General features: G+C 36.3%; 1 protein-coding gene across 1 annotated transcript; it reads right to left on the bottom strand.

Moving 5' to 3' along the window:
- Positions 1–1,032: 1,032 nt before the first annotated feature.
- Positions 1,033–16,979, bottom strand: LOC133286733 (DEAD-box ATP-dependent RNA helicase 13). The gene is made up of 15 exons (XM_061484184.1): positions 16,805–16,979; positions 16,240–16,518; positions 15,709–15,887; positions 15,436–15,630; positions 13,760–13,936; positions 6,231–6,619; positions 5,684–5,864; positions 4,476–4,598; positions 4,288–4,404; positions 3,929–4,033; positions 3,417–3,557; positions 3,231–3,296; positions 2,442–2,600; positions 1,683–1,764; positions 1,033–1,574 (listed from the first exon to the last, which is right to left on the bottom strand). The coding sequence occupies exons 1-15, from the start codon at positions 16,977–16,979 to the stop codon at positions 1,504–1,506; spliced, it is 2,439 nt and encodes an 812-aa protein (XP_061340168.1). The 3' UTR covers positions 1,033–1,503.
- Positions 16,980–24,773: the final 7,794 nt, after the last annotated feature.

The following is a 24,773-nucleotide window of genomic DNA, read 5'->3' as shown; positions in this document are numbered from 1 at the left end:
TAACTAAATGAAATATAATAATATAAATACAAAAGGGGTTTCTAAAATTTAAAAAATTAAGACATAAACCTTGTCTAACACCCGGAAAAAATTGGCTATAAGACAAATATTTTTTAGCTATATCGAATGTATTACTTATTATTTTAAGTTCAGAGATATTATAATTTTTTCAGTACAATAGAAGAGGGGGGAGGGGGGGGCGACTAGTACGAGGTAACAAGAAGCATCGAGGTACGTCAAACAGAATCATACAAAGATCTGGTAGAAACTACTCCAAGATGCATAAATGTTGAGAGGAGGAAGTGGGCATAGGAACGTTCAACCCGTATGAAATCGGCTTCTGAAATTTTATTCAAAATATTTACATTCTTCAGGAGTCTGAAGTTAAAAATATATTAAGTTTACCACTAAGCCATACTATTTGTTAATCATAATATTGTTATTATTATATTTATTATTTATTTCTATACATTGACATAATTCACTAAATCATATTTATATATACGACCGATGATTTTTTTTTTAAATTAATCATAAATTTGTAATTTCAATTTGCGATGAAATGTTAGTATTCATGTAATTAAAAAATTTAATAATTGAACATTAAGAGTCTGTAAAATTAGATATGTGCAAATATCTTTCCTCAATATTTTAATAATCCCCAAAACTAATCCAACTCTGAATAATATACTTTATGATTTTATAACTAATGAGTAATGACTTCATAATTACACCTTTTTTTCAATATTTCTTTTACTTTTTTACACGTCATCATTAAAGTAGTAAAACTCAAATCTTCGCTTTGCTTTTATTTTTTATTTTTTATCATTGTTACACCACTTTCTGATGTAGGGGGGAAGTTTATCATTGACTGAGGTTCCATGTCTGCTTCAGTTTGGGTGGAAGCTCTTGTTTTCTTATCATGATTAGTGAAAAACACCCTATCCTTGCCAAAATGAAAACTAGATGCATCATTCTGTTCAATTTCGGCTTATTAACAAATAACTGAAAGCCATCCATCATCATCCTCCAATTGGTAAGGTTACATTTTCATGAATCTTAATTAGAATGTCAACAATACATCATTGATGAGTGGATTGTGAAAAAAGGGAGAGTCCAAAATATACTCCTTGTTGGTCTTTTTTCAGACCAAATTTGATGTCATGATGAAAAGTAAGGCGACTAGGCAAAATTCCAAACCATGTAATCCCTCAAGAAAGTCTCAAGCCTCTGCGGCAGCAATAAATTACTGCCGGTCAATGTGGAGCTCGAGAGAGACTGCATTTTTCAAGCATGGCTATTACGTGATAACTATCAAATATGACAATGGGTTCACATGACATAAACTTAATCATAACAGCTACTCAGTATTGGATTTTGTATGAGATATTCATAGACAAATTCAAAGCTCCAAAACTAGGCAGGAGAAACTACAGGTGATGCCTTCAAAAATCTAGCAACTCGTGACAAAATTTCGGTTGGTATAGAAATTTACCTAGTGTCTCAGTTATGTATACAATTCAATTCGTCCTGCTTCTTTAGCTTTCTCTTCTTTCTACGCTGATCACGCAAACCTGGAACAATATACCAGAATTTTTACCAACTAGAAGCACAAATATTACTCAGACAATTAAATTAATAGAGTATGGAAGAAAAAGACATATTAAGACTAAAAAAAATACGTTTCTTCTCCTCTTTTCTTTTTCTTTTTAAATTCTCCATATTTCTTTGTTTTCCTGTGAAATCCTTGACATCCATGCGCACCTGTGAGGAAAAAGGGGCAAAAGGAAGAACAAAACGAACAAAATACATAAGTTCAATCTTGAAGTAAGTTGAATTTACTTTTCTACTAAACAGAAATTCCTAACATTACAGCTACAAGAAACTAGTTCTACTTTTCAAATAATGAGGAGTTTAATTCTGATCCATTATCAATGTAAAGTTGTTATACACCATTACCAAATTATATGCTGTGACATCATTAAAAGTGTTTGATCTCTCAAGATAGTTATCGAATTCAAACTATTTTAAAGATGGGGCAATATACATTATTAGATGATAGTGTAAAAAAGTTTACATTGACAGATGATAAAAATAAAATCAAATAATAAATATAATATAGCTATCATGTTTCGTAGAATTAAACTGTTCAGCCAAGAGCATTTTTCATGTCAAAGGGTATGAAATTATAAGCCACTTGAAGAAAGGAAGGGAGAAAAAAAAAAAAAAAGAGAGCAAAAAATTAAGCAATTTTTGCAATGCTCTTTTTCTGTTTGCATATTTGACATTTCGAACATGAGGACTTAAATATAGACAAAAAGAAAAAACATTTTCAATTTACTGGTCAGGCAGACAAATCTCATCTCTGATCTTTCCTCGTCTGTGACACAATTCACAAGCAATAACAATTGCCAGAATATGGAAAAAGGTGAACATTCTACCTCTTCACCGGAACTCCGTAGGGCCTGAAGTGCTTCCACACAATCTTGACCAATCACAACCAACTTTCCCTTTTTGCCTAGTCCTGAACCCTGGTGATCACTGAGTTTTTGCCTTGCTAATTGTTGCAGTTGTTCTTGCATGAGGGGTGTAACACCAGCCTGGAAAAGAGTATTACATTTCAGAGTTTTGTCCTCAAACCTTCGAGGTAAAAGTTGAAAGGAAAAGAAATAATAAGCATGTTTCCAATAATGTTTGTCTAAACAATTTTAAAATATTAAGGCATGAGTTTATCATCTTGACATTTATCGGTGAAGACAATCTGAGGAATCATCCAACAGAAAAATGCCAATAATCCTTTTTTTATTACGACAGAAGTATCAAGCTTATCCAGGTTCTATGTACACAGCTAACATCTGGAATAGGAAAATATAATGATTCATTTTATTGTAGACAATGGGACACATGGGCCATATTCTGGTGGCATGGTAAAAGTTTCCAGAACCTAATATCAAGTGCATTTCCTTCCAGTCCATAAAAGCAATTTCATCCCAATTACTAGTGGTAGTAGAGATAAAACAACCCAAGATCCCACTTTGGAATGAAACAGGAAAAGACCCATGCACAAAAGTATATATATCTCCATTAAGAAATATTAAAATCAATATTGTCGTTCTCTACTTTATGCCTTGACCTGCATTCGCTATGCTATTCAAATAAATAACATTAAAAGATAGAATTATATCTTGGTCAAGAGACGTGACAGATGTGGGAAACAGTAAGTGCCATACCCCTGCTAAATATCGATGTGAAAATGTTTTTGATTGTAAAGGACGTGAAATCAGCATGTTGAGCTCCTGCAAATAGTAAAATTTGAGAAGAATTAAATAAAGTGGAAAAAAAGGGGGGGGAGTGGCTATGTATCTTTTCAAGTTTAAAAGATAAAAAAATAAAAATAAAAAAGTTGAGTATCAAACCTCCTGCAATTTCTTCAATTGTCTAGAGCTGGATTTCATTTGCTTATGTTTGTTCACTTGTTCCTCCTCACTATTGTAATTTTCTGTAACTAATTCCACTAAGTTAGCATTCCGATCAAACCAGCTTTTCTCAGCCTTCACCTGAAATAAGGAAGAAAAATAAAATTTCTACATACGATACGAGTACACACATCTGGTCACAACTAGTTGAAGCATAACATTCCTAACAAGGAAAATACAATCTAACAAATCTACAAGCACTGATATATCTTAAAAACTCAAATGAGGAAACATTGTTTAAAGAGACTGCCAGAAAGGAAGTAATCAAGCAAAACAGAAATTTAATTGCTTGACTGAAAAGTGAGGGCATGCAACAAGATACATTCAAAACCATTTCAAATCATAAAACACAAAATTGACAAATTCCAGCAAACTCGATACATCTAAGTAACTAACACAGGTTGCATCAAGTCCCAAAACTTATCAGTATGAATTCATGTGAATCTGTATACCTGGGAATCCTTCCGTGTTATCTTGTCTATTTGACGCGCCAGAGACATTCGTTTGAGGACCTCTGGCAGGTATGAATTCTCTAAGGGAAATCGCTGAAAGGCATCCTGTATATACGACCAAGAGAATAAACCGAAATGTAAATCACTATTTTGGTCTAGATGAAGCAAAAAGAACTGCTGACTTATTTCAAATAAAAGATATTATTTAGTTTATTCAGTTTTATTCAAAAACAACTCTGAACTAATTCTTACTAACTGGTATCAATAAGAGATAATTAAAATTTAAAATAATAGCTATAAAATACAACTTTAATATCTCAAACTTGTATGTTTAAATTTAAAATGAAAGAACTGCCAACCTTAGAAAATGACTTGCACAATGAAGCAAACTTTGACGTATCTCTTGATGAGATTAAAGCAATGCTACAACCTTCGGCAGAAGCTCTAGCTGTTCTTCCACTTCTATGAACATAAACCTACAAACAAGAAACAAGTTTCAGATGTGATATATAAGTATACGGATGAAAGAAGCAAGATATTGACTTACCTCTGCTGAATGTGGAAGCTGGTAGTGGACAACAGTTCTAACACCAGGAATATCAAGACCCCTTGCAGCAACATCTGTAGCAACAAGAATGCCGTTTTCATTTTCACGAAAGCGATCCATGGCCTACATTATACAAGGGGGGGAACAACAATAAATAGATGAGGGAAATAAAATTCAACATTCAATCAAATTAAAGGATTACTCAGTACTAAGATAATCAAGTCAATCACAATTTGAAGAATCTGAGTTCAACGCCCAACGAAAGGAGAGACAAAGTAGACACACATGATGCTCATGGATGGACTATATACTTCAAAAACTCAGTGAGTCAGTTCATATCAGCATCTATCATGATACAAATCATTAGAGGGGGGGAAAACAGTAGAAAAGCACATTAGTTGAGCATTAGAAATCTTCAAAACAAGATTTTGGAGGCCGGGTTCCTCTAGTTTGTTTTCTTTCCTTCGTCCAATTCCTAACATATTACTTATTACCCTAATTAACACAGATTTCTTGTAGGTAAACTGATATTGAAATATGAAGCTCTCTCTAGAGTCAAGTCTTTTTTCTGGGCAATGATACTTAATAGGATCAACACTACTGACTGCAGCAGGACATAGGCCTCACACTGCTCTCTCTCTCTCTCTCTCTCTTGATCTGTGATATGTGCTGTTCTACTTCAGAATCTATTGTGCACTGCAAGGCAGCAGATTTATTATGAACAATTTGTTCAGGATTTTGGCAAGCCTTGGGTATATCCTATTTAGGAAGGATTTCTGACAGTTAGTTTGGCATTAAGGAGGCCAAATTTTTGTGGCACTGATCATACTTTGCAGTCATTTGGCACAATTAGTTGGAGTAAAATGCTCACATCTTTGTAGATGCCTTACTGCCTCTCAACTTTTTATGAGACGAGATTGTGTTCATGACCTCTTCAGGATGCTCCACAAATGGTTTAATTAAGGGAGTTGCAATTTCTTAGGCGTATTGGGATTTGCAAATGCTTTATGAAATTCATTCTACAACTTCATTAATTATTGCAAATGCAGCATTCAACCAATGACCAAAAATAATTTTGTATACTAGTGAGAAAGAAAATGAAATGTGATGACTCAAAGTTGAACTATACCATTGAGCAAAACAAAGAAATTTTTTAAAAAAAAAAAAAGAAAAAGAAGCCCAGGATTGGGGCAGAGAAAGGATCATACCTTTAAACGTGCTCGCTGTTGCATTTGTGCATGAAGAGTCCAAACATTTATGCCAAGAATGCGCAGTAAAGAAGAAATATGGCGCAAAGCTGCAATTGACGTACAAAAAACTATCATGCGGCCTTGTCCATGAACAGTCAAAATATAATACAAATAGGCATCTTTATCTTCTTCCTTGCATCTGCATCCCGTAACAAATAAGTAATGTTATGTCATCGAACAAAATTACATTTCATGTCAGATTAAACATTACCTAGCGACTTTATCATGCATAATGAGTTCAACTTAAAAAGATTGTAAAGGGGACCATGAAGGAGTATCTTAGAAACTAAGCAAGAAAGTTCAACAATGAACTAAAACTCTATTTACACAAGGAGGAATAATAGCAACTGGCCTTAGAGTAGCATATATGACCCATCCCAATACTAGGGGAAAATAATAACAGCACCAAATCAAATAACAATTTTAGTCAAAGTGATTATACCACTAAAAAAATATTAGTATTTTGTAAAACTTGAGTTAATAGAGTTTAGATGAGTTTACATACTCAATAAATGATTCCTCAAGCTTAGCTGCTAATACTGACGGATTGGTAAGATCAATAATTGCGGCATTGGATCTCATTCCTGCTCGCTCAGAAAGAGTTTCTATGGAATTCAATCCATCTATCAATGATTGCTTCTGTTTAATTGATCCGTGCTTTAGCTTCTTGCGAAAATCAGAAGACAGTGCTACAGTTGCTGAAAAAACAAGAGTTTGCCTTTTCTTTCTTTGGTAGCTAGAAACTGTAAGACAATTTTGTGCATATTGGAAATTATCTTCAGTGGGGATATTGGACATGGGAAGCATATCAATTATTGATTGTAACTCCTTAAAATGACCACTTTGTACCATTCGATCAGCCTCATCAAGCACAAAGAAAGACAGTGAATGTAACTGCAAAACAAGATGGTCGACATCAAAAATGACTTTCAAAACAATGTCAGGTCTATGCATTGAACTCCAACATATTACCATGTGTAAATTTATCCAGCAGCAGCTATGTATCAAAAATAAGGAGGGAAAAACACAGGCAAAATTATATAGACGCTATCTAGTATGCATACATTGTCATTACTGTTAGAAATAATATAATATTAAATAGTATTATATTATTTATTATTCTGTTATTCTAGTAGATTATTTGGGCTTGGCCCATTAGGTCATTTAACCTCTTTAAATAGAGGTCTTTTGTATAGTTCTATACATAATTGAATACAATACATTCATACATTCTAATTTGGTACCAGAGGTCTTTGTTCTGGGAATTTTCGCTTCCGCTAAAACCCTAAGCCCACTGCTTAGGCGTTCTCTCCTTCCTCTAACGCCGTGCGTCCCTCCGGCTTGGTTCTACACTGTTCACGCGGGTTTTTTAAAAAAAAAAAAAAAGTACTGTTCACCGCGTCCGTACAGTCCGTACAATTTTCACTGTTTATCGTCCGTACAGATTTCACCGTTCACCGTCCGTACAGATTTACTGTCCATCATCCGTACGGCTCACTGTTCAGCTCGTCCGTACAGTTTATTGTTCATAGCGTCCGTACAGACACTGTTCACGCGTCCGTACAGGTACTGTTCACGCAAAAAAAAAAATCGGCCATTCTGAGACAGAACCTTCCTCTCCTCTTTTCAGATCTGGTCATCTCCTTTATTTTATTTTGTGATGGAGGGCTCATGTAATGCGTCCAAAAACACGACTGGCATCATCTCCAGTACTACCCCATCTCCATTCTTTTCTCGGACCAGTGATTCCAATTGGAACAGTGGACGCGGTCGGGGATGTGGCCGCAGACAGAGGCCTCGTTGCAATTATTGCCAGAATCTTGGGCATTTTGAAGAACGCTGTTATAGGAAGTACCCTCATTTGAAGCCATTGACTGCCAACTTTGCTCAAACTGATGCTACACCACCTTCAACTGGATTAGTAACTCTTTCAAGTGCCGACTATGAGGCACTTCTCAAGAAGGTTTCTTCTCAACATCCTACTCAAGACACTGGTAATCATGTTGCTTGTTTTTATCAATCATTTCTTGGACCCTGGATAATAGACTCAGGTGCTACTCATCATCTTTGTGGTAATAAAGATCTCTTCACTTCACTTTCTTATTCTAATAACCTACCCCCTGTCACCCCTGTCACTCTTGTTGATGGCACTAAGGCTCCGGCTCGTGGAATTGGAGAAGCCAACCCAACTCCCCTTTTAACTTTGAGTTCTGTTTATTATATTCCTGGCATTCCTTTTAATTTAATCTCTGTTAGCCAGTTGATTCATTCTCTTTCATGTACTGTTACCTTCTCTAAACAATCCTTTTCTATGCAGGATTCGGGTACGGGGAAGACGATTGGAGCAGGCATTGAGTCACGAGGTCTCTACTATCTGATTGCATCACCTTCTCCAGTAGCCTGTTCTCTCACAGAGTCTCCTGAGCTAATTCACAGTCGTCTGGGTCATCCAAGCCTCTCCAAGCTTCAGCATATGGTTCCCTTTTTATCCAGTCTTAAGTCTTTAAATTGTCATTCTTGTCAGCAAGGAAAGCACACTCGCTCCTCCTTTGCTAATAGAGTCGATAAAAGAGCTGATGCTCCTTTTTCTATTGTTCATTCTGATATTTGGGGTCCTAGTCGAACAATGTTTGTTTTGGGTTTTCAGTATTTTGTCACCTTTATTGATGATTTCTCTCGTTGCACTTGGGTTTATTTAATGAAAAATCGTTCTGAATTATTTTCAATTTATCAAAAACTTTGTGCTGAGATAAATACTCAATTTGGTGCTTCTATTCAAATTTTGCGCAGTGATAATGCAAAAGAATATGTGCCTCTTGAGTTTTCTAATTTTTTAGAGAAACGTGGGACGTTACATCAGACCACTTGTCCACACACTCCACAACAAAATGGAGTGGCCGAACGTAAGAATCGACATCTGGTTGAAACTGCTCGTACCCTACTAATTCATATGAATGTTCCACTTCGTTTTTGGGCAGATGCTATAATCACCTCTTGCTTTCTCATCAATCGCATGCCATCTTCCGTACTCAATAACGAAGTTCCACATAGTGTTTTATTTCCAGGAGCACCTTCCTATCCTCTACCTCCACATGTATTTGGATGTACCTGCTTTGTTCATGATCTTACTCCAGGAAAAGATAAATTAACATCCAAAGCCTTCAAGTGTATTTTCCTTGGATATACTCGTTTTCAAAAGGGGTATCGTTGCTACTCTCCTGATCTCAAGCGTTATATTGTCTCAGCTGATGTCACTTTCCTTGATCAACAGCCTTTTCATTCTATCCCATCTCAGATAACACAAGTTGATCAAGTTCTTCCTGTTCCTTTTCTTGATTTGTCTTTACCAGTTGCAGGAGACTATCCCGGAAGAGCATCCCCTTGCCTCCATCCCTGAGGACCGTCCTTTTCTCATCTACCAGCGTCGTCAGCCTGCGCCTCCAGCGGATTTGACCCTTACTGACTCACCGCCTGCTGCTGTCGACTCTTCCCCTTCGGATCCTCCATCAGAAATTACTCCCATTGCCCTTCGCAAAGGTATTCGATCCACTCGTAACCCTCATCCACTTTATAGTTTCTTGAGTTATGATAGACTTTCTTCACCACATTTTACTTTTGTTTCTAGTATTTTGTCTATTTCTATTTCTAAAACCACAGGTGATGCACTCTCTCATCCGGGTTGGCGTCAAGCAATGATTGATGAAATGCAAGCACTTCACTCCAATGGCACATGGGATCTTGTTCATGCTACTCCTGGAAAGTCAGTTGTCGGTTGTCGATGGGTATTCACTATCAAAGTTGGTCCTGATGGCACTGTTGATCGCCTCAAAGCTCGTTTGGTGGCCAAGGGGTTCACTCAGATATTTGGTCTTGACTATGGGGATACTTTTTTTCCTGTTGCAAAAATGGCATTTGTTCGCCTATTTCTTGCACTTGCTGCCATTCATCAATGGCCTCTTCTACAGCTTGATATCAAAAATGCATTCTTACATGGTGACTTGCAAGAGGAAGTATATATGGATCAACCACCAGGTTTTGTTGCTCAGGGGGAGAATTCTGGAATGGTATGTAAGCTTCGTAAATCTTTATATGGCCTGAAGCAGTCCCCTCGGGCTTGGTTTAGTCGCTTTAGTTCTGCTGTTCAATCCTTTGGCTTAACCAGAAGTAAAGCCGATCATTCTGTCTTCTATAGGTATAGCTCTTCTGGCAAGTGCATCTATCTCCTGGTCTATGTTGATGACATCATTATTACTGGCAGCGATCAAGTTGGGATTGATCAGTTAAAGAAGTACTTATTCAATCAATTTCAGACCAAAGATCTTGGCAGACTTCGATATTTCTTAGGAATTGAAGTGGCACAGTCTAGGCAGGGCATCTCCATTTGTCAGAGGAAGTATGCACTGGATATCCTAGATGAGACTGGTATGTTGGGATGTAAACCTATTGATACACCTATGGATCCTAATGTTAAGCTGTTACCCGGACAGGGGGAGCCATTGGCAGACCCTGGATCCTAATGGAGGATAGGAGAGGATGAAAAGGGAAAAAGAATGAAGGAAAGAACAATTCTTTATTGATTAACAGGAAAGAGTACATGGACACAATTCAAGAGCAAGCTCTTCACAAGGGGAACTCCCCTTCACACTGAGAGACTTCTCAGTCAATTCTACAATTCAATTCCCAAGATGCTAATGACAGAAAGAATGTTGCCCTTATATAGATGAGGGGCTAACTACTCCTAACAACCTAACCATCTAACTAACAAAGCCTAACTCCTATAATATGGGTCGTAACAATGCGGCCCCCTATAAAACAACCTTGTCCTCAAGGTTGAAATAGGTAAACTGTTCCTGCATGGTGATGTTATCTTCTGAGGGAGCTTCAGTAGTGAGTTAGTGCTGCAACTGCACAAAGACTCTCCTTGCTGCAGAATTGTTAACATGTCCAGCCGTAAGGACAGATTGGAACTGCACAACAGCCCCCTTAAACAACCCAGCACATGATGAAGTCTTCTGAAGGTTTCTCTTCATAAGCATTAACGTCCACTACCATTGGGTACATTATAGAACAAGAGGATTGTTTGGCCAGCATATTCAGTAAGTGTTTCAGGTGTTTCTGAATTAATTGTCCAGAATGAGAACTTATACGAGCAAAAAGTTGAGGCGTAACTCCCTGCCACGGTAACCCATGAACCATCAAAAGAGCAGTTTCAAGTATGTCTTTAAATTCCACACCACTATTGAGGAGTATCTGCAATTCACACAATGTAGCCCTCAAGGCATAACTGCCAATTTTTTGCTTCAAATCCTCGAAATCAGAACCAAGTATCTGACTATGGTAAAAAAAGGAAGAAGAATATTGTACGTAATCATAAGCTGTGTTTCCAAACAGGAACATGCTTTTCCACAAATACCACCAAATATCAACAAAAGCATCCAATGCAAATATTATGTCAGATTCTCCTAGCCCAAAATTTTCATGTACCCAACAAACTCTTAACCTAAAACATATTATGATTGAACTTGTAACATATAATAGAATGTCGGAATTGTCACATATGAATGAGGTTGAAAATGAAGGAAACGCAAACCATGGTATCTTATAATTAAGAACAATATCCAATACAGCCTGAGGGTGCTCTGCAACCAAGGGTGGAATACCAACGAACAACTCGAAAAAAATGACTCCAAAATATCGCCAATCTGCAATACCCTCATGCCAAGTTCCCCAACTTTTCACTGGTGCTAAGTAATCAGGCATATTCATAGCAGGCAATTCTTTCCTCCATTCTCCATGATCCCAGAAATGGTTATGCGAGATTCCCGCGCTTCGGAGACACCGGCTGAGCGAGCCCTGATCTGCTGTCACGTCACCCAACAGGCACAATGGCCTTTGTGGTCAGTTAACGAAACACGTCAACCCTTCCTTCTTGTGAATCCCTTTGAGCAAGTTATCCTTCTATGTTTCGTAGACGTTCTGAACGTCCAAGAATGCTAAATCCTCCGAAAAGGATGGCTCATATGTCTTGATCTTGCTAGCTAGTTCAAAGGTTCGATTGTAGTGTTTGGCATCTGACTGAAGCGACATGCGGCAAAGATTCGAAGCATGTGGGACGCAAGCACGTCGATGGTACTTTAATGTGACACCCTTCACCTTGTAGTTCCCGATCTGGTTGGCTCTGCTGGTCTAGGAAAAGTAGAGCTTCAATTTGGCGTCGTTTTTATCATAACACTGAGGTAGACTGTAAATCTTCCATGGAACCCCTGAGGTGTGGTAGAGAAGAAAAGTCTTTGGTGAGTTTAGTGATGACTTATCGTATGTCTTCATCACATGTGACCACTTGAACCCAATATCCTTTGCCCATCCACTTTTGGGCTTCTTGTCACTAATCTCATTGTGGGTCTGATCCATTAGACAAAAGTTGAGACCCATCTCTTGTCCAACGCTGCCCTTCCTCTTTCCTTCCCTTGATTTCTTCCTCGAGCATACCAATGGCATCTCAACAAGGGAAGACTGGTTGTCAGCGGCATTTGGGCTTTAATTCTGGCAACTTTGGCGGAGGTTGGGAACTGCTCACCCCTTGCGTTTTCATAGGTGCCATCTCAAGCTTCCCCATCTCTCCTTCTCCACTATTCTTCTTTTGATGGGACAGTCCTCTAATTTCAGCAATATGGGTTCACCCTCTTCCTTCACTACGACCTTCTCTACCTGTTCTCCAGCCTCTCGTTCTTCTACCACCACATCAGGTTTTGCTTCTATATTAGTGATGGATTCTAGAGCCGAAGCAAAAACACCCACAATAGAAAAAGGCTCTGGTTCAGCGGCCTTGTCCACCTTGCCTTCAAAATTGGATGATTTGATGGCCATTGCCCAAGAACATATGGTCACTGATTGCGGATTCTTGCATTTTCTTGATTCCAACAAATGGCTCCTCGTGTTCTAACTTTCGCTGCATTTCTTTCTGCAATTTTTTTGTCTTTTCTGTTTCGTTTTTCGTCTCCAATACACGAATTGATTTCGAAACACAGCCACCCATGATTGAAGAGGCCTCAACAATAATTTTGGGTTCCTTAGACAAATCGTGAAACCCACCTTCTTCTATCTCCATTTTCTGGGTATCCATATCTGGCTGGGAAACTGCAAGAGTTCCATCAAGATCGTGCTTCTTGATTTCACAAATTGGTGTTTCCCATTTCTCCACCAACCTATCAAGAATCTTTATTATTTTCTGCAACTTTTCATTGAATTCTGAATCACTGGTCTTCTTCTTGTTATGATTTCCAAAATTCTTCAAAGCTCCTCCCATGGCATTCACCCCTTCAAAGATCCGACGGATCGGACCAATTGTTACGACTCTAGATTATTACAAGGTAAGAATCACAAAAATGGGGGATAGGAGAGGATGAAAAGGGAAAAAGAATGAAGGAAAGAACAATTTTTTATTGATTAACAGGAAAGAGTACATGAACACAATTCAAGAGCAAGCTCTTCACAAGGGACACTCCCCTTCACACTAAGAGACTTCTCAGTCAATTCTACAATTCAATTCCCAATATGCTAAGTACAGAAAGAATGTTTCCTTATATAGATGAGGGGCTAACTACTCCTAACAACCTAACCATCTAACTAACGAAGCCTAACTCCTATAATATGGGTCGTAGCACCTACTTATAAAACACTTCCAGTTTTCCCCTTGGTAATAATCTAATGGATTATTCATAACCTTTATCCCAAACTTGTTTGGGTCGGGTATCTAATGGATTATAATTAATCAAGTCAATTGGGTAAAGGGCCAACCCCGATGCACAAGGCTCCCCGACTTACGAGAATAAGGAGAGGGTCGATTGTACACAAACTTATCCTTACATTTTAGCAAGAAGGCTGTTTCTCAAACTTGAACCTGTGACTTTCTGCTCATAAGACACAACCTTACTGCTACTCCAAGGCTCGCCCTCAATTAATCAAGACAATTATTTTAATAAAAAATTTAATTCAATGATATTCAAACTTCACAATACATAGAGTTAGTATTACCTCAACTAGATGTTTTTCTCCACTTGACATAAGTTCCCATAACCTCCCAGGTGTCCCGACCACAATCTCAGGCCTTGCTTTTAAAAGTCTCTCCTGCTTTTCTGCTAAAATCCCCCCAACAATAGGGGTCACTCTAACATTAATATACTTGGCAACTGCTTTCAGATGATCAGCGACCTGAAAAAGCAATTACAGCACCAAATAAAAAAATAACCACTTTTATCATTAATGATATCTGTTGGGTCCCAGAAAGCACGTTAACTATAAAGATCTTCAGATTATATTTTAGTTAATCAGATTCTAAAGGTTTACAGGTCAGCATGGCTTTCTAAGTTTATCATTAGGTCCAATGAAAACAGAAGTTGAATTCCATGACAACTGAATTTGACATTTGTCCAGCAGTACCAGTGAATAGAAGTACAAAATACCATATCCATATGCAATGACAATAATGCACAAAAATTAAACAAAAAAGAAAAAAGCAATTAATTACTAAAGGAGACGACCATTAGAATGACTGACTGTCCGACAATATCAAGCAAATGACATTGATTACTTGACAAAACTGCATATATAGTTTTAGTCATACTTTCTCTTCGTCGAGGTCATGAAAGCAAATACACTGAAGCAAAAACCTCCGAGGTGCTGAGTGTTTTCGGCACTTCTTCACTTAATTTCACTCAGTATGTATTAAACAAACACCATTGAATCGTTTTCAGTGCTTAAACTTTTCAATTAGAGCACTTATTTGAGTTTTCAAACAGACCTGGAAGTCCCAGTTTCTACCCAAATACCATTTTTAATGCCAGATTTTTTCTAAAGGTCCAAATTTTAATCTGACTTGGAAAACCTCCCCTCCATTACTGCAAGTGCTTCTAATGTCGAACCCATTATTGACTCAAAACAGATTCCATAGAGCATACAATACTGGTTGCCAGTAACAGGAGGCTCATTTTTGCATTTATTCTGTTAGATAACCCTGTCTCACTCATTACAATAAAAGCCTAGGAAATCCATTATCATCTCATAAAACTCCGGATTGCTGGCAAGTAAACAAGGAAGAAAATCCCACCAAGTTACTCCCTCTGATGGACAAGAATAGTGCCTAAATTAAGTATCTGTTTGGCAAGTCTTATTTTTAGCTTCTCTTCTCCTTATAAGCAAAAATTTAGTCAAACATAATTTTACAAAAGCTCTTATCATAAAAGAGGTTTTCTTTATAATGAATAAAAAAGGGAAAAGCTAAAAAGCTAAAATCTCCCAGGAGGAGCTTTTTTTTAAGATGTATATCAACTGTTTGGAGTTCTCATTTATTTTCTAGTTTTACCTTTATTTTATTTATCCTTTACCCTAATTATAAATCATTCCATGTCCTCTCTTCAAAACCCTAAGAACATCATCTAAAAAATTTATAATCACCTAACAGCTTTTAGCTTTATTTTTTAAGCTCTTTTTTTAAACTTCAACTTAAAAATAGCTTTTGGCTAAAAATAAAGATGTGTCAAACAAGCTCAAAACCATGAGACTTGTAAGTTGTAACTACTATAAAACTAAATATACAAGATAAAAGTTCTCACTTTATTTACATCACACAATATAAATAAAACAAACAAGCATTGCCTCAACAGTCAAGCAACTAACAATTACCCAAATGAACAAAATGCCTTGACAAGTACCTGAAGTGCAAGTTCTCTAGTCGGAGCAATGATAAGAGCCCTCAAAAGGCCTGTAGCAGCAAATTTTTCAGGTTCTTCACCCTTTTCTTCAACCATCTTCGAAGCCTTCTCTCGCTCCTCCAAAAGGCGTTGCAAAATGGGCAAACCAAATGCAAGTGTTTTCCCAGACCCTGTCTCTGCAGCACCAACAATATCCTGTCAAAAGAACACAAAAGAGTTATCCTCAAAGCTATGATTCAAACCAACACAATGCCCAGAAGAACTTTAAACAACCTTCCCTTGATGCGCAGCAGCTGGAATACAAGCCTTTTGTATGGGTGTTGGTTCCTTGAAGCCAAGCTTGTATATTGCTTTCATTAGGAGAGGATGAAGCCTCAACTCATTCCATGCATAAAATTCAGTTTCATCAATGTCGTCTTCCCCAATATCATCCTTCACATTAGTATCTAAACCTAGAAGCAGATATCGCAATTAGGGCAATGTATCTTTCCCATCTTCAATCATTAACATTACACAAACAATTCTCATTTCAGGAATCTACATTCACACAGGCATGCTTGCACATAAACATAAAAAAATAAAAATAAAAAAGGCATGGTGCTATAAAACTCCCTCTATGCGCAGGGTCTATGAAAGGGTTAGATCCATTGTGTGGTCTTTATCAGGCAGCCTAACCTTGCATTTGCAAGAGTCATGTGACCTCACATGAAGACAACACCAATCGTTGTGCCAAGGCTTCCCTTCACCCTAGCACATAATATACATATTTGGAATTAATTTATTTAAAATTAAAAATGCAATTACCAGTATCTGACTGCTCAACCTTCAGGTTCTCTTTAACCGCAGTGTTTTTCTTCTTCTTCTTCTTCTTTTTCTTCACTTGAGACTTCGTATCCTCATCTTTAACCAACTCTCCTTCGACTTGCTCTTCAAGCACATCGCTACAAGCATCATCAACTCCATCTTGCTTCTGTTTCTTCAAATTTTTGTTATGTTTAGGCTTCTGCTTCCTCTTGTCACCTTCAGGCTCAGGAATATCCAAACCATACTCAGCCTCATCAATCTCCTCAAGTTGAAGAAAACCTGCATTCATAACACAAACAAAAAATAAGATAAAAAAAATAAAAATCAGCCAAATGTAAAATTTTAAACACCATAAGCAACATTTTTCTTTATAAGAACACCAATAGATACAACATATCATTCAAATAGCAACAGTTATATAACTTACAACACCCACACAAAAATGCCTAATTCTCACGTTTATTCAATAAAATAACACAAAACCTACAAAGTTATACAACATACAACGCCGAAATGCAAAATTTATTCAAAATATTAAAAAATAAAATAAATTAGGAGAGCTAACCTCCTTCGAGTTCATTGGAGCCAATGAACAAGGCAAAAGAGTCATCGTCATCGTGTTGAGGAAGAGCGGGGTTCCACGGCAGCGAGTTCAGACGCTCGAGTTCAGGATCCGCTGCTGCCGCCGCCGCTCGCTTCCTCTTCGACTTTCTCTGAGAAGAGGATGCTGCTGCTTCCATGGCTAACTCCAGCACCGAACAACCACCGTCTCAGTTTTTACCAACTTAATTTGGGCCTAGCCCACTGTCTCAGTTTCTACGACTCAATTTGGGCCTAGCCCATTCCAAACCTTGCACAATTATAAGACGTGCATGCATTATAACTTTTCTTGCAAATCATGGCGGACCCAGAAAAAAATTTCTCTATGTTTGCACATTTAGTGGTGGGGGTTCGGGGGCGCGCCTCCGAATTTTTTTTTGTAAAAAAAGCTTAAATTAACGTTTGAACCCGCTCATAATCTAGTTGCTTCCATAACAAAGGATTAAGAAATCATGGGAATGAGAAATCATGGAAATGGATACGTGACAAGGGAGGAAGAATAAGTTTTCTCTCTAATCAATTTGTGTTGCTACGTTATTTTAATCATCTTTGTACGTTGCTAACTAATATAAGAATAAATATCGTTTTTGGTCCCTAACAAAAAATTCGGTCCCCACTTTAGTCCATTATAAAAAAAAGTCACATGGTCCCTATGAGATTTAAAGTGGATCTATTTTAGTCTTTTTGAGACTAATGTAGGTCTTTTTTGAATTTATGAGGGACCACAATTTTAATTAAATTGATCCACTTTGAATTTTTTAGAGATCTCTTCGAGACTAATTTTTGATAAGGGACTAAAATGGAGACCATATTTTTTGTTAGGGACTTAAAATGATATTTATTCCTACTATAAATATTGAATCAAGAGACAAATAATAACCTACATAATTAAAAAAAAAATCCAAAATCACATGTCCGCACTTGCGGACATGTGACCCACCGTGGGTCCGCTAGTGTCTGGAATCAATTTTTATTTTTGCTCCCGGTAGGTAGTAGAAATGGATAGAAAACTCATTTGATAAAATCGATTTTTTTTCCAGATGAACCGGTTTAATTTTTGTGCTGGAAAACAGAAAAAAATAAAAAAAAATTTACTTTTTTTTTGTTCCCGAACACAAAATAAGAAACACTTATCTCTTTCAATTACGCAAGTCGGCGAACCAGGTGTGCTTTGTTCCTGGGAGTCTTCTTCTGAATCATGGACTCCAATTTGTTCCATAATTCGTATGCGTTTGTGAACTCAGACACGTGCTCAAAGAGGTTTTTGTCGATGTACTTCCTGATTGTAGCTATCGCCTTACGACTCAAGATCTCCCACTCCTTATCAGTTTTGCCTATCGGTCTCTCATCAAGGATAGTGGGCTCATGTAACTCTTTGTAGTAGAGATGATCTTCCTTCATCGGTCTCCAATAAGAAAAGTTGTCCGCGATCAGCTTGAACAACCCGTCGAAATCGGGTTCTGATGCCACTGTTGGGTCAAGTCGGACCCTCAAGTCAATTACAGAAGCGGAACAAAAAAATGCAAGAGGAGAGAAATGGGGAAGAACACGGTCAATTTGTTTAACGTGAGAAAACCTTCTCCGATGTGAAGAAGTAAAAACCCACGGGACACTAGTTCAGAATCAAACTTCCATTATAAGAATAATGGGTTACAACAATCAAACATCCCTAGTTTTTCACTAGAGGTACAATCAAACATCACCTACAATGGTGGTAATATCAAACTTTCCTAAAGAAGTCTCATTCAAACATCTCTCTAGAGGTATTCAAACTCTTTTTCTCATATTTTTCTCATCATTTTTCTCATATCTCTAAACCTCACACACTACAAGCTTATATAAAGGATTGAGATGATTCTAGATATTGAACCACTCAAAGGATATGTCCCTTGAGCCTTACACCTTCATTAATGAAGAGACATTGAACCACTCAAAGGTTATGACCCTTGAGCTTTGCACCAAAAATGGAGAGTTCCAACCTCTTGGGACTTGAGCCAAGCATTGAAGAAGGAGCAACTCCCAACAATACTCTTCCTTTTGGTTTCATCATATTTTTGCAAATAAATAATACTAAGCTAGGTGTAGGTGGTAGACTCCAATAAAAAGAAAGTAGCATACGGGCCCACATATGAAGACCGGTGGACTGACAAAGTGGTGCACACGATGAACGAGGAGGCACAAGGTTGGTTGGAGCTAAAGTGGGGGTGGTATGTTGAAAGCAACAACTTGGTGTGGTGGCTCCGGTTGACGTCACGCCTTCATTGTGTTTGCTATGTTGGATTTTTAGGTTCTACGTGTCTTAGGTTCAAAGGTAACTTGGGGTTTTTTTCTTCTAGTTCTTATTCTTTTCTTTCTCAGATTTTTTTCTTGATTGCTTGGAAATGTTATCAGGTTTTTTGGTATTTCCACCGTGAAGTTCTTGGTGGGATTGAGGGAGGATCCCCTCTTTAAAGAAGGAACAGTGGGTAGATCTTTTCTACCTCTTCCTTTGGCCTTTTTTTTTTGCTCCTTTTTCTGATGGTTATATTGTCCTCTTTATAATCTGGTGTATCTACTCTATGTGTCTGGATTGCTGCAACAATTGTATAATACGATCCTTTTTTGTGCAGAGATGCCACTTTGACTCTCCATTTTGGTGTTGATCTCATAAGCTCTCTTCTCTGTTCTTATTTATGTTTGATTCCATTTATAGTTCACCCATTAAAATTTTTGTCTCAATGCCTGGCTGCTTTGATCTCTGTACGAAAGACTTGTCGTTGTCCTTCTCTTTTCTGTGCAATATTGCTTGCCTAAATGCACTCTCTTTTTGAAGAAAAAATTTTGTTAAATAAAATTGGGAATAAGAAAGGAGAAAGCATAAAAAATAGTGTTTACAAGTAGCTTTATTATTTCTCACCATTATCACTAATGCTAAAAAATATATCGGCTATCAAATCAAGTGATGGGATGAGACCTAATCCCTAAATTATGATATATAAAACTTTCAACTCTCATATAAAGTGGTAGTCTAAAGGAGCCATAATAAAGTGGTAGCCAAAAATGTAAAATAAATTGTGACGGTCTACACCCTCTAGGAAGTGAAATATTTTGTGGAAGTCTTTAACCTACAGAAAGTCAAATATATTGTGAAGGTTAGGAAATGCCAAAAATTGCAACATTTGTGGCGGTCCGGAACTTCCTTAAAATACTCCAACAAATAGTGGCGTTGCACAAAAAGAAGATGACAAGTCTCTGAAAGGAGATGTTAAATGTTATTGGGTGACTAGTTTTTAATTGATTTATTAAGCTTTAACCTTTTAATGTTTATTTCTCTAACACATGTTAACAAGAATGATTAACAAATTCATTTTATTATTTCAGTTTTTTTCTTGAGAGGCCAAAGTGCAAAAGCCAGAGCCCAAAAAAAAAGGCAAGCAACATCCAGCCCAACCTATTAACCTTCTGAAGGGCAGAAATGTAAGAAAAAAAATCAGAAAGAAGGGATATTCATTGTGCGTGGCTCATTCTCAATTCACAACATCCTAAGTCATCGAACCCTAACCCCTTCTCACCTTACCTCACCATTTCGAACCACCCATCTCAATCCAACCACAAAGCCATTCCAAATCAATCTTCCATCTGGATTTCTGTTAGCCATATGAACCACAAAATCCCTCTACCTAGTGATTCAATCAACCATTCACCCAAAAGTTTGACCCTAATTGTTTCCTCTTAAAAAGAAAATACACCAAACACTGACCATAATCGATTGGGTGAGCTGGAGTTTGTTAGAAATGCTTGGTGGTGCGAGTGTGGAGTTTGGTTGTGCATCACAAAAAAGAACCAAGCGTGCATATGATGGACTTGCACGTAGGAATAGAATGGAAGAGCCCAAGGCCCATGCATGTGGGAAAGGAGATATAAAAAGAAAAGAGAAAAGCTTGTAGGGTCTCTTTCACCTTCTTGTGTATTTTTCATTTTGGTTTTTATTTGTTTTTGGTACTGCAAGATTTTATTTTATTTTGTTTAGTTTTGAACACAGTGTCGAGGCTATCTTGGGGGATAGTACTTGCATTGTGGTTATAGCTTTCTGTTTACTTTATTTTCTCTGTATTTCTTTCATTACTGTTGTTAAGCTCAATCCCTATGGATTTGAGCTAAATTTTCTAAGGTTGGGTGACTGAGACCCAACAGCAGTGACTAGTGTTGATTACTTTTCTGAAATGAATTTTTTATTTCTTTAGTTCAACTTTGATTTACCTGTTCAAATTTTATTTCATTTCAACCGTGTGAAATAGGTTTGTTTAGGGGGAATTTATTGAGAAATAAATTTCTCTGAAAAATGAGTTGAGTTCATGGACTCAAATAAAGGATTGTTTAAGGGAGTATTTCAGATATGATTTTTACTCCTCCATGTGGCCAAAAGGACTTGAGCTTCAAGCTCTTAGTGCCACCTGCTTAGGAATAATTTGTGTGGGAACAAATGGGAAAAAAGATTTTTAAGGGATTAAAAATTCACAATAGTCTGCCAACTGAAAGATTTTTGTTAAGCAATTAGACACTAAGGGTTTTGGGGAAGGAATTAGAACTCAACCCAGTTTTTAATTAGACTTCTTAATATTTTGTTAAATTTGTTTGTTTTTAATTCAGTTAAATTTTTTAGTAATCCTTGCAAAAACATAATCAATTTGAAAAGTCCAAAAATAATTTTCTCAATTCATTTTATTTCTTTCATTTTGCACATTAAGAAATTATTTTCAAATTTAAATCAGAAAAACCCCAAGTGAACTTTTAATCTTCTGTTTGTTTATTTTATTTTTTGTTTATCAATATTAGTCATAATTTTCTTTATTTAGTTATAGAAATTACAAATTTTAGTCAAGTTAAAAACGCTAAAGATCCTTGTGGGAATGATAACTGAGACTCAATTAAGCCCTGTATTATTTGTTGTCGTATATACTTGCGCGCACATTTGCATAACTGTTAGCAAGGCAACACAAGACATAAAATGTGTTGTGGTGTTATGAAGGAGATTAGGAGAAGAGCAGATGCTCCAGCTTGAGTTAATCTGGACAAAACACCCCTGATATCAGTTTAAGTTGTCCCACCAAACCGTTGCTTCACTACAACTTTCAAATCCTCCCACGATTGAATTGTTCCACCACTATACAACCTTTGGAACCAAGGCCCAACCATACCCTCCATTTTCATACTAGCCAAACGAACTTTCAACTATTCAGGAATTTGTTGACACCTAAAATATAACTCTGTTCTAAAAATGCACCCTATCGGATCCTTACCTTAAAAATAAGGTAATTCCATCCTCGCAGATTTCGAACCATTCTTGGATCATTAGGATCCAATCTTGATGGGTTGGCCTCAGAATATTCGTTATTGAACACAAGATTGAGCATTTTCTCCCATTCAATTTTCTGCCCCCCAATAGCGCTGCATGAATGTGCTGAAGCTGCAAATTGATGCTAGCAAATTGAGACTGAAGATCATTGAAACGAGTTTGAATATCCTCCAAGCTTCGATCCACATGAAGTTGAAATGACCCAAACTCCTCCGCCAGTGACCCTAAGGGGAAAGGGGATGTATTGGATTGGGATTTCGAAGAATTTTAATGGATTGTTTTTGAACAAAAAAATCCGTTGGTATTCGATTAGGATTTTAACGGATTGAAAAAAAGTCACGTGGTATTCGATTAGGATTTTAAAGGATTATTTTAGAATCCGTCCAAATCCGTTGGTATTCAATCAGGATTTTAAACAATGGAATCACAATCTCGTGGTATTCAAAAATCCAACGATTTTAATGGATTTTCTATTGGTGTGGATTTCGTGAGACTTTTTAGTGAAAAATATAAATAGGATGACTCTCTCACAATCTCACCCTAACCCCTAGGATTTCTTGAGATTCTTCTGTTGCAGTGTTTTCTTCTTCCTTTGGCAGGTTGACTGCTCGAAATTGGGTTCCGCCATGGGAGCTTCATCAAAACTAAAAAAAGAGAGCATATTTTTTAGGCATTTTCATCACAAAACAACCTAGAAACAACAAACCAACGAGATTTTAATATAATCTATCTCAAAAATAACATATTTTTGAGCCATTTTTTGAGAAATTTTGAAAGTTTTAAAAGTGTTTTTTCAAGCTATGAGTCGCGGTTTTTCTTGGCACAAAAAGTGTTATTTTTGTATTAAATATAAAATAGTGAAAAAATAATAGGGGAACTAAAACTCTCAAACCAATTTCTGTTTTACATGAATAAAACAATATCAATTTAAAGAAAGATTGAAACTTTCATAATATGAACCCTATATTTCATAACAATACATTCATGAACGAAATTCCTTCACTATAGGAAACAATTTCAAACAATTTTTGTGTCAATAGATAACTAAAAACTTGTTTCTCAAAAGCCCCAAAGCAATTTAAGGTTTCAATGTATCGACTGAAAAAAATTTGAATTTTTTTCTAAACTTTCATGTAATTAAACCCAAAATTTCAGATTCAAAATTTTGAATATTCAATGAAAATTTGCATATGATATATGTTTAGAAAACTCTAATCACGTAAAATAAAAACCCCAAAGTTTTCAAGATCAATTGCAAAAATTTACAAACAAAATTTTATCATGAACTTTAGGTTCTATATGCAAATTTAGAATTATTTTTATAATTAAAAAAATTGAGTCTTATAATCATATATGCATAACTTTGATACCAAATGTAGAAGATAATTTTCAACCCATTAGATATGTGAAAAGCTGTTGTTTAGTAATTTTGAATGTTTGTTAAAAATTATATTATGTTTTACTGATTGAGAAAATTATATTAAGTTTTACTTTTTTTATTAATTTTATTGCATTTCTTTGTTATTTTTTATGGGGAATATTATACTTACAACTTATTTTTGTTTACAACATTTTACAATCATATCTTAACCGTTGATTTCTGTCAATCAATGATTATTATTTTCGCAAATCAAACGCAAACTCATTAAGAAAATTATATTAGATTATATTAGTAATTTTTGAGATAATTTTCAACCCGTTGTTAAGTTTACTTTTTTTTTATTAATATCATTGCATTTCTTTGTTATTTGTTTTTATTGACTCTTGTAATTTTGAATATTTGTTAAAAATTCATATAGTTTTTTAAAATATTATAAATCCATATTGTCCTTTCAGATCTTATGAATTCTATTAAAATTCTTTAAAATCTAATTCTACGAAATCTTGATTGTAAAAAAAGTCTATAAAATCTCTCCAATTCTAAAATGTCTTTTAAAATCTGTTGGATTTTTTATCTCGAAAAAGTCTTTTAAAATCCTAATCTAATACACTCTGCTAAAAAACTAAAATCAAAACACCTCGAAGGTGTTCTCTAATTTCTGTTTTAAAAACTAAAATTGAAAAACTGTTTTCAAATTTTTTTTTTACAAAACAGTTGGTATCAAGCAAGTTTTTTTGTTTTTAAAAACAAAAAACTGTTTTACAGAACACTTATCAAACAGGCCCTATAAAATTTAAACTGGCAATCTGCTATCTATAGTGATTGCTAGTGACAGCTTTTATATCCTCTTCTAGAAGAGAAGTTAAGCCTTCTGGAGCTGCATTATAATCAACAAAGCCTTCCTCATTTGATATAGGTTGATGAGCGCACTTGTTTGCCTCCCTATATCCGTGAGATAAGGTAACCATCCAGTTCTTTGGCAACCAACTTTTCACCCTACCAATTAGCTGCGGATCTGGGCTGTTTGGATGGGGGTTAAGAATATAGTTCAGATTGGAGATATTATCACTCTCTACTATTAATCTCCTGGCTCCTATTGACCAGGTCCAGCAATATTCCAATCCTTTTAATATGCCCCAAGCCTCTGCCTCCTGGGGTGTGCAAGCTCCTATTCTAAATGTAAATCCCTTTTTTTAAACATTCAAGATTGATGAATTC

Source organism: Gastrolobium bilobum, unplaced genomic scaffold (assembly GCF_033153095.1).
Source record: "Gastrolobium bilobum isolate Gb01-03AN ecotype WA unplaced genomic scaffold, APGP_CSIRO_Gbil_v1 utg16848, whole genome shotgun sequence".
NCBI classification, from domain to species: Eukaryota; Viridiplantae; Streptophyta; class Magnoliopsida; order Fabales; family Fabaceae; genus Gastrolobium; species Gastrolobium bilobum.
The sequence above is the reverse complement of the archived record's forward strand: the minus strand, read 5'-3'. Positions and strand labels throughout refer to the sequence as shown.